The 11,480-nt window shown below is 36.4% G+C and overlaps 2 protein-coding genes across 3 annotated transcripts in view; one reads left to right on the top strand and one right to left on the bottom strand.

Annotated features, from left to right (window-relative positions):
- Positions 1 to 1,205: 1,205 nt before the first annotated feature.
- Positions 1,206 to 3,280, bottom strand: LOC110457345 (palmitoyltransferase ZDHHC22-like). 2 transcript variants are annotated; one of them, XM_021508573.1, is made up of 2 exons: positions 3,217 to 3,280; positions 1,206 to 2,362 (listed from the first exon to the last, which is right to left on the bottom strand). In XM_021508573.1, exon 2 carries the CDS (start codon positions 2,285 to 2,287, stop codon positions 1,328 to 1,330), a length of 960 nt encoding a protein of 319 aa, XP_021364248.1. In that variant the 5' UTR covers positions 2,288 to 2,362; positions 3,217 to 3,280; the 3' UTR covers positions 1,206 to 1,327. The 2 variants fall into 2 exon arrangements, with proteins under 2 accessions (XP_021364248.1, XP_021364249.1); XM_021508574.1 differs by having other exon boundaries at positions 3,176 to 3,256.
- Position 3,281: 1 nt separating this feature from the next.
- Positions 3,282 to 11,480, top strand: part of LOC110457344 — a 20,548-nt gene continuing 12,349 nt past the window's right edge. The window contains exons 1-3 of the mRNA XM_021508572.1: positions 3,282 to 3,431; positions 6,822 to 6,900; positions 9,853 to 9,943. Coding sequence (XP_021364247.1) covers positions 6,873 to 6,900; positions 9,853 to 9,943 — 119 coding nt within the window. The 5' untranslated portion in view covers positions 3,282 to 3,431; positions 6,822 to 6,872. The remainder of the gene's footprint in view (positions 3,432 to 6,821; positions 6,901 to 9,852; positions 9,944 to 11,480) is intronic.

Below are 11,480 nucleotides of genomic sequence, written 5' to 3'. Positions count from 1 at the left end.
CCCTTCCATCTATGAAGAGTATTTGATTCTACCATATCTGGGTCTTGAGAAGATTTTTGAAATTTCAGTCAATTCAACCCTTTTTGGCTCCACCCATCGGCCCCTGGGGGTCAGTCAGGGCTCATAGGTGCATACCATCAAACTGCTACCTAATACTGATAATGCTAACCCAAATTGAATTACTTCCAATGGAAATTAAAAAAAATATTAGTCCAAAATGTGACTTTGTCTCAGGTGACCTAAAAATGTTGTCATGATAAGATTAACAGGAAGAATTAGTGAAAATATGCTCAAGCATCACCAGTAAGTTTGTTTCGCCTCTAATGGTGCATGCAAGGCTTCATCAGGACAATTTGAACAACATTCCCCCACCCCCTCCCCGAAAGTGCTTTGTTCGGGGTTCAGTTTATATTGTGACGTGCTATATTATAGACTGTATGCAGTGTATGTTTGTACAGAAGACATGGGAAGATAAGCCCTTATTCATTATTATAATGTCACATAACTATTACCTATCTGTTTAATTGCTTGTGTAACACATAAAATTACTTTTATATGAGAATGAAAAATGGAAAAAAATTATTGAGTAGTTCAGTTCAAATTAAAAATAAATAAATAATAGGTGGGACATACATGTATAATATTATTACTACGTATAATTAACAACTATAAAAATAAAATTCAAAAGAAAAATTGTTCATTTGGATTTCCATACCACATATATATATACATATTTCTCTCATTTCCCTGTGTGTAAGATAGAGCTGTCCAGGGTAAGAAAGGGGTGTAGGAAATTTCTTACACCCTATTTAACGTGACATGACAATGGCACGACAATGATGTGACGTCACAAATTTGTAACTCTGCGATGCCGCAATGAAGGTGACATGATTAAATTAAAACCTTTTATGATATACGGTAATTATACATTAGAAAGATGTGATTATCTTTTCTGCGCAAACATTGTTTGCAAATATGGGATATGCTTAATTTGGCTGGCTGATTTGTTTTCATCTAAAAAGTTCAGGGAAAAAGTTGATATTTTCAAAATGTTGACCAGTCCGAACGCATTTTCATGGTTTCTGGGCTTATTCTGGTGGTTGGAATGAGAGAAAAATACTTTTTCATGCCCAAGGGTGTAGGATAGGGAAATTCCACCAGACAGGTTTTCAAATTTTAAAATCCTGAGGGTGGAATATCCCTATCCTACACCCCTGGGCATGAAAGAGTCGTGTAATATTGATGAGTTGTATAAATACAACTGTGAAATGTTTCATTAGCGAGTAGACATGAATAACAACTTTCTAGCTAGTATTCATGATTTGTTTCACAAAAATTTTGTAGATGTTGTATTCCATGACATCCCATCATCTTCACTTTTTAAGAATGGCATTGGAAATAAAAAATTCAGGTACCAATGTGGCCCAAATATTGACCTCAAGTGATTCCGTGGGGTGGTTTGAAACGTCTTTTTACCCTTCATTAACTCGTAACTGGTCTGACCAGTCAGGATAAGATTGCACTGCCAGAAAAAGAAATAACATCCCCCTCCGAACCCAACAAAGGTCAGGTATAAGAGCAGGACCAGGAGGACAGTCCCGAAGTCCTGCAGTCTCAGTAACCACAGAACCATGGTGTAAGGGATGAAGTACTTATAGAACTCGACACTGAACAGTGTAACATAGGACGCACTGAGGTAGTTCTCTAGGAAGTAGAACCCATACAAGGCCCCCGCCATGCTGTAAAATGCCAGACAGATGAAATAGCGCTGGTTATAGAAGCCAATACAACTACCAGTGAAGTAACAATGGTGGTCCCTCTTTAAAACACATCGGTCACAAATATTACAGTGTCGTGTGCGCACGGGCACCTGGCGGTCACATCGCTGACACATGCCCCAGTCCTCGTGTACTCTTGCATTAAACAACGGAAGGTCATTTGGGGAGCAGTACAAAGATTTCACTGCTCCATGCAATATCAGTCCATAGTTCATGAAGAAGTTCACTAAAAGGAACCAGCTAAATGCTTTATAGTAGAATAATCCGTCAGGGGATCGTTGCTGAATCACACAATAAAATGGTATGGTCAAGTAATTTGAGACAAACAGCAAAATAACAGTGAAGGAGAGAAGATAGCTCATTGCAGCATAGTTTACTAGGACCACCTTTCTGCGGATGCTGGAGACAATATTGAATTGTTCTTTGCCATCATGATAGTCGTTCATGGTCTCCATGCTACTGATGAGGTTCTGTGATGTAGTCATCACATTGGAGACAATGTTCTTCATACTGATGCTGGATTTGGCTTCGTTTAACCTTTTTTCAGTTACAAAGAGTTGGTAATATCCTCCATATCACGTGTCCTGTGGACAAAATTAAAAATTGTACACAACATATCCATTTAATTTTTTGTAAGACAGCCTTTACACGAAGAAAAGTAAAATCTTCACTTTATAATCATTTAGACAAATAGTATTTTTGAAGAAAAAGTTGATGACTATATAATTAGTATGATATGAAAATAAAACGTCTTTTAACATTTTTACCAATGAAATCTTCAGAAATTTTCATTAGGTTGATTCAGCTTTACAAAAGAAAAGGTTCAATTTAACTTCAGCCCCAAGCTTTTAAGGCTACTCCAAAAATGTTAAAGGTTTAACATGGCGATATATACTATATATTAAATCATATCCAATAGAAAAAAGGCCGACCAGCGGCCCTCTTATGTTATAGGAGTACCCCAAGGCAAACAATAAAATTCATATGGCCAACATGCTAAATTAAGGCTGGTGATGTACTTGGACACTTTTTTTGTGAATTTCATTTAATTTTGTTATTTAACAGATTATGTTGATGCCTTTTCATGTTCCTAATGTTTTAAAGAGCTTCGATTTTATTCACTGTTTCAGTAAATGAAATTCTCACTGTAAACAGAAAGTGTAATCCAAATACAGGACTATGACCAATATCAATATGAGGGCATGAGATCTAGAGGTCCCAACCTACATAAATGTATAGAAGAAGCAGACTTTTCCAGTATGTTTGGTAGGAGTTGTTTCCCTTGGACTACTGAAATTCGTTGACAGATCAACAGCTCTGTCAGGTATCAACGACCTACTCCAGTCTATCATTTCTATTTCAACGAAAATAAATGATACCACAATCTTCAAACTTACGTTTCCATTTGCAATGATAATGATTGAATTATTAGACTTACTAGGTCAGATTCAATCGGTCAGCACCTCACCGGAAGTTTGAACATCGCTAATGCGGTCTGTGCGCCTGCGTCATAAAATGGTTGCGTCGAAGATTTTGAGCGAGCGGGAAGCAACGCCTTATTTCCTGATTTACAGGGTCAAATTTGATTTCATTATGGAAACAACCATATGAGTCGAATTTCGAAATAGTTAATTTAATATCCAATCTATAAAGGTAATGTAGTACGAATTATTTGTAAAAGAATTTGTGTGTAATTTCGTTCGATTTCATCTCGTTAATATGCCGTTCCGCCATTTTTTCGATTTCTGTATATTCGAATAACATCAAAACAAATACATGTGTGTTGTTTAAAATTGATGTTTATTAAACATTTAATATGGTATAAGATGTCTTCGATATAATGTTGCCGGTTATTAGTGTCAGCGGAACTGTAAAATATATGTAATTAGCAAATACTTGTGGGGAAATGGCACTGTCACGCCATTGTTTATTACCAAATCGGCCTTACTGGTTATTTACACTCTTTGGTCGCTCTCTTTCGTACAGTACAGGTACAGAATCGATTGAGCTATAAAGACCTATATATGAATATTCAACTATAAAGTATAGCAGTATTGAGCTATATTTTCTTAGATTTCAATTTTCATTAAATTAAAGTAAAGTTGCATATAACAATAAGGCGTATGGTATTTTTGGCTACAAAAAGCATACATTTAGATGTTTATTTTCATTTTTCAAAAATGTAGATTTTTCGATATTTTTACATCAAAATTTAAAAAACAGAATACTTATATTTAATGTCTTTTGTTATCTACCTTATGATAACATCTTCCTTTAAAAGCGACTTTGTTTCGTTTTCCTTAAAAAAGAAAATCACATGAAAATTATAAGCTCAAAAGACCTATTTCAGATAGGTCAATACAGCTATTATAGGTTTTTACAGCTATATAGCGCAATCGGCAGAGTGTACTGGACCTGTTGTAGTAGGGCGTGGAAGAGTGATAAAGATAATGCTGTCGCTGGGGCTCGAACCTGAATTTGAACCCTCGACTCTCCAGCCTGATGCTCTACTGCTGATCTAAAGGGAAATTCCCTACAGCTGACGCTTGTAAGACTAGGCAATTCAACCTAATCAGTGCACATCTTTTACAGACTCCATCATTATAATGATCAAGTTACAAATGTGACACACTAGACACATTATAAGTACTTTGTAGCTTGTTGAATATATTGGGGGTGGATGGGATATTAGAAGATATTATTTAATCACAGATCGATCTGTTAAGAAGAGGCCTGGCTAAAAATTGGTAGAGCCTCTGTCTAGAGTTAGGAGGGTCCCAGGTTCGAATCCTGGTTTGGCTGTGCATTTTCCATTCCTATTACATTTGATGCCTGTGACCAGACCTTGTTTCAAGTACCAGGTGAATGCTTCAAGAAGGGATACCCCAACCATGGTTGTGAAAAGTTGTGTCTTTGGGGGCAAAGACTTAGAAACCGCTACTCAGGACTGGGTCGATTGTCGTTGACCAGGTATAGCTCAATTGCAATTGGTATACCATCTAACCATCTTACTAGATTTCAGAGGGTCTAGGGTTTGAACCCCGGTCTGGCCATTCATTTTTCCATTATAATTACAGTACAATTAATATCTGCCACACTACTTCCCCCTTTAAATGTGCTTGCCTTCGAGCACCACAACAACCAATGGCCAGGTTCTAACTTCCTGTTATCATAGTAAGGGCCATGGACACCATTTGTAACATGAAAGAGTGGTGTCAGCTTCGATATTAATTCCACCAGGGATCAAACTGTGACCCCCAGATCCCTAGTCAGACACTCTACCACTGAGATAAAAGAAAGTTTTAAATTCCCAGGTATTCCCTCTGGCGAGAAGCTAGGAGACCAACCTAACCTATGTGCATGCAATTAAAATCTGTCGCAGACCAAATGAATAAAAAATGGTTTGAAGTATTCCACATGTGCTTTTGAATAAACAAACCTGTTGGCCATTGAATATATAGCTAAATAATTAATCTGCAATGCAAACACCCAAAACAAGAACATATGGCTCAGTATTTTTCTACAGAATAGTACACACCATGTAGTAATAAACAGTAATGACTTTGTACCCACGTTCAGACCCCAGGACACGACGTAGTTGCAACCTTATACATTGTAGTTAAAAACACATCCACCCGTCCAAAGACACATACCAATGTACTCATTCTTCTCATACACCATATATCACAATTGAATATGCTTCCTAATGTAACAGGAAAGAGAGTAGTGTGATGTCACCGAGGATCGAACCCGGCCAGATCCCAGACTTCCTTGTCGGACACTCTCCCACTGAGCTTAAGGAAAATTCTCTTGAGCATGAAGCTAGAAGCTAGGCAACCGTAATCTGCCACTATAGCAAAATGAAAATATCAAAAAATTAATCATTGTACATAATTACACACTCACAATGTCAATTGCTGCATGCTGCCCTCTCATGTCGATAATCACCAGTAGTGGTGGATGGCACTTATGGATGATGGATGAAGGTGAACCTGACAGAGCTGTCAGTAGAGAGTATCTTTTTGACTCTTCAACAGAAGATTTAACTTTTGGGTTTGAAACGACAGTGATCTATCAAAGACTGTTTTGACCCTCCTGGAATTGTCAGCCAAGTTGTAAATATGTTGTTTTATAGGCCTAGTGGGCACATACTAAGAAATTAGGAGCGATTACATATATAGTGGGAGTGGATTAGATAATTACAAGTACACCTCTGTATATACTTATTTCATGGTGATTCGATATCTTGGGTATAACAATTAACCTGGAATACATCGGTGAATCGTATCGTAAGTGCTGATGCATTGTGGTATTCGCTGATAGTATTGTGACACTTTGAAAAGTAAAAAGTTTTCCCGAGGGCATAATCATCATTATTGATGGAGTCCCTGCACCCTAAAGAAGAAAGGAAGGGTTACCTCCCTCATACAGTGGTTATTAACCAATCACCCAAAATTAGTTTCAGCATGATCTTGTTCTACCACTGAAAAGAAAGATTATTTCAAAATAAAAATGCTGTACAATTTAGGGGATATATTACCTAAAAAACCAAATGAATTAATCACAACACAAATCAATTTGTTTCAAATCAAGAAAAACGATATGTGGCAACAGGTTTGTACATTTCGTATCGTGATCATTATCATGACCCATGTATCATATCGTCAACAACCCTTGCAATACACATCACTTGCATGAATGCATCACTTTGTCATGGATATATCTCTTGTACTCTAGATCTGTCACCTACATCTGCCATAATATACCGTTAGAGTTGTAGCCCTTTGTTCATGCTGCATCGCTTTAATTTGCAACCTCGAGTATATGTGTAACATAAATATGTCATATAAGCCAAAATCATAAAAAATCATTAAAATATTGCTTTGAATATAATTATTCACTTCACACTTGCATATGTTTGTTTTTATTAATGTCCCAATTTGAAAACCCTAACAAAAAATATATAACTGACATTTGTGTTCCCAATCTTAAGCTTATTTATTAATGTCCAAAAGTTTCAAATTAATTTTTATTCTATTCCAGAACATGTGTACCTGAAGATTGAGAATTGAAAGCTTAAGGAAACTGATCAAAATGGACGTTCGAGCTGCTTTAATTGAAGGTTTGTATGTTATGGAATGTATACAGATCAACACCATTCTTAAGTCTAAGCTAAGTGTATAATGTATATACAGATCAACAGCAGTCTAAAGTCTAAGCTTAGGGTATAATGTATATACAGATCAACTCCAGTCTAAAGCCCAGGCTTAGGGTATAATGTGTATACAGATCAACACCAGTCTAAAGCCTAAGCTTAAGGTATAATGTATATACAGATCAACACCAGTATAAAGCCTAAGCTTAGGGTATAATGTACAGTATATACAGATCAACACCATTCTTAAGTCTAAGCTAAGGGTATAATGTATATACAGATCATCACCAGTCTAAAGCCCAAGCTTAGGGTATAATGTATATACAGATCAACACCAGTCTATAGCCCAAGCTTAGGGTATAATGTATACACAGATCAACACCAGTCTAAAGCCCAAGGTGCGGGTATAATGTATATACAGATCAACTCCAGTCTAAAGCCCAAGCTGCGGGTATAATGTATATACCGATCAACACCAGTCTAAAGCCTAAGCTTAGTGTATAATGTATATACAGATCAACACCAGTCTAAAGCCTAAGCTTAGAGTATAAAGTATAAACAGATCAACACCAGTCTAAAGCCTAAGCTTAGGGTATAATGTATATAAAGATCAACACCAGTCTAAAGCCCAAGCTTCGGGTATAATGTATATACAGATCATCACCAGTCTATAGCCCAAGCTTAGGGTATAATGTATATACAGATCAACACCAGTCTAAAGCCTAAGCTTAGGGTATAATGTACAGTATATACAGATCAACACCATTCTTAAGTCTAAGCTAAGGGTATAATGTATATACAGATCAACACCAGTCTAAAGCCTAAGTTTAGGGTATAATGTATATACAGATCAACACCAGTCTATAGCCCAAGCTTAGGGTATAATGTATATAGAGATCAACACCAGTCTAAAGCCCAAGCTTAGGGTATAATGTATATAGAGATCAACACCAGTCTAAAGCCCAAGCTTCGGGTATAATGTATATACAGATTAACAACAGTCCAAAGCCTAAGCTTAGGTTATAATGTATATACAGATCATCAACAGTCTTAAGCCTAAGCTTAGGGTATAATGTATATACAGATCAACACCAGTCTAAGGCCTAAGCTTAGTGTATAATGTATATACAGATCAGCACCAGTCTAAAGCCTAAGCTTAGGGTATAATGTATATATAGATCAACACCAGTCTAAAGCCTAAGCTTAGTGTATAATGTATATACAGATCAACACCAGTCTAAAGCCTAAGCTAAGGGTATAATGTACAGTATATACAGATCAACACCAGTCTAAAGTCTAAGCTTAGGGTATAATGAATATACAGATCAACACAAGTCTAAAGCCCAAGCTTAGGGTATAATACAGGTCAACAACAGTCTAAAGCCCAAGCTTAAGGTATAATGTATATACAGATCAACAACAGTCTAAAGCCCAAGCTTAGGGAATAATGTATATACAGATCAACACCAGTCTAAAGCCCAAGCTTAGGGAATAATGTATATTCAGATCACCACCAGTCTAAAGCCCAAGCTTAGGGTATAATGTATATATACAGATCAACACCAGTCTAAAGCCTAAGCTTAGTGTATAATGCATATACAGATCAACACCAGTCTAAAGCCTAAGCTTAGTGTATAATGTATATACAGATCAACAACAGTCTAAAGTGTAAGCTTAGGGTATAATGTATATACAGATCAATACCAGTCTAAAGCCCAATTACACAAGCTTAGGGTATAATGTATATATATAGATCAACAACAGTCTAAAGTCTAAGCTTAGGGTATAATGTATATACAGATCAACACCAGTCTAAAGCCCAATTACACAAGCTTAGGGTATAATGTATATATATAGATCAACAACAGTCTAAAGTCTAAGCTTAGGGTATAATGTGTATACAGATCAACTCCAGTCTAAAGCCCAATTGCACAAGCTTAGGGTATAATGTATATCCAGATCAACACCAGTCTAAAGCCCAATTGCACAAGCTTAGGGTATAATGTATATCCAGATCAACACCAGTCTAAAGACTAAGCTTAGGGTATATTGTATATACAGGTCGACGACAGTCTAAAGTCTAAGCTTAGGGTATGATGTATATACAGATCAACACCAGGATAAAGCCTAAGCTTAGGGTATATTGTATATACAGATCGACAACAGTCTAAAGTCTAAGCTTAGGGTATAATGAATGTACAGATCAACACCAGTCTAAAGTCTTAGCTTAGGGTATAATGTATATCCAGATCAACACCAGTCTAAAGTCTTAGCTTAGGGTATAATGTATATTCAGATCAACACCAGTCTAAAGTCTAAGCTTAGTGTATAATGTATATACAGATCAACACCAGTCTAAAGTCTAAGCTTAGGGTATAATGCCAACACTGTGGATTCTTCAGTAGTGGAATTGTTTGGTTCTTTTCGTCTTGTCTTGATTCTCAAATGTATGCAGGGTGATTGAGTAAAAATGGGTCACAATTGATGATAGATTCATTAACTTTGCCCCTTCACATGTGTTATCAATATGTATGGTATGCTGCATATTTATTACAGAGCTGCCTTAAATTCGCCCTCATATTACAAAGGACGAAAAGGCCAACGTTAAAATTTCATGAAAATATCCTAGTTTAACAGGAGAAAGAAAATGTAACGTCCAGATGACGGACGCTCTACCAATTGGGCTACCTGGTCGCCGATGATCGACCCAGTCCAGTCTAACGTTCCAATCCACTAGTATACAGTATCGTTACTGAAGGAAACAAAATTATCATGAACTTATACATTAAAGTTGCCATGTTTGTCATAGACATTATCAGATCTGTTGTATGTGATCCAGTCACCTGTTTAGACATTTAAGTCTAACTGTTGTGCACATGCCACATCTACAGTCCTTATACTTATTTTTTTTATTTCCAGTGTGTGATGTATGTGGCAGTCAACACCCCACTGAGGCGTGTCCAGAACTTGGACTGGACACATCAGAGCTGACTCAACAGACCAGGTCAAGGTATTTACTGTAAAACTTAAATCCATATACATGTAAGGAGAATCCTTACTTGAAAATATGACAGTCTTGCCTGTTTTTTTTACATATCCTGCTTCATCCTTACCTGGATATGTCAAATAAGGTACAAGTCAAAAATATCATCTCTTTTAACTCTGTGCAAGTCGAATGTTTATCTTTTTCTAACTTTATACAAATCTGATCTCTATTCTTGTGTATGAATTAATGTTTGTATGTTTTTTACAGGACACATCTGACGTTACTTGTGTAAAGTAATGTTTGTTTATTATTGACAGGGCACGCCTGACGTTACCTGTGTAAACATTTGTATAATTTTAACAGGGCATGTTTGACGTTACCTGTGTAAATATTTGTATAATTTTAACAGGACGCGTCTGACGTTACCTGTGGAAAACATTTTTATAATTTTAACAGGGCACGCCTGACGTTACCTGTGTAAACATTTGTATAATTTTAACAGGGCACGTCTGACGTTACCTGTATAAACATTTGTATAATTTTAACAGGGCACGCCTGACATTACCTGTGCAAATATTTGTATAATTTTAACAGGGCACGTCTGACATTACCTGTGCAAATATTTGTATAATTTTAACAGGACACTTCTGACGTTACCTGTGTAAACATTTGTATAATGTTAACAGGGCACGTCTGACGTTACCTGTGTAAACATTTGTATAATTTTAACAGGGCACGCCTGACGTTACCTGTGTTAACATTTGTATAATTTTAACAGGACACATCTGTCGTTACCTGTGTAAACATTTGTATAATGTTAACAGGACGCGTCTGACGTTACCTGTGTAAACATTTGTATAATGTTAACAGGACACGTCTGACATTTCCTGTGTAAACATTTGTATAATTTTAATAGGGCACGCCTGACATTACCTGTGTAAACATTTGTATAATTTTAACAAGGCACGTTTCACGTTACCTGTGTAAACATTTGTATAATTTTAACAGGGCACGCCTGACATTACCTGTGTAAACATTTGTATAATGTTAAAAGGGCACGTCTGACGTTACCTGTGTAAACATTGGCATAATTTTAACAGGACACGTCTAACGTTACCTGTGTAAACATTTGTATAATTTTAACAGGACACGTCTAACGTTACCTGTGTAAACATTTGTATAATTTTAACAGGACACGTTTGACGTTACCTGTGTAAACATTTGTATAATGTTAACAGGGCACGTCTGACGTTACCTGTGTAAACATTTGTATAATTTTAACAAGGCACGTTTCACGTTACCTGTGTAAACATTTGTATAATTTTAACAGGACACGTCTCACGTTACCTGTGTAAACATTTGTATAATTTTAACAAGGCACGTTTCACGTTACCTGTGTAAACATTTGTATAATTTTAACAGGACACGTCTGACGTTACCTGTGTAAATATTTGTATAATTTTAACAGGACACGTTTGACGTTACCTGTGTTAACATTTGTACAATTTTAACAGGGCACGTCTGACGTTACCTGTGTAAACATTTGTATAATTTTAACAGG

Source organism: Mizuhopecten yessoensis, unplaced genomic scaffold (assembly GCF_002113885.1).
Source record: "Mizuhopecten yessoensis strain PY_sf001 unplaced genomic scaffold, ASM211388v2 scaffold9109, whole genome shotgun sequence".
Taxonomy (NCBI): Eukaryota; Metazoa; Mollusca; class Bivalvia; order Pectinida; family Pectinidae; genus Mizuhopecten; species Mizuhopecten yessoensis.
This window is presented reverse-complemented; position numbering and strand designations above follow the sequence as displayed.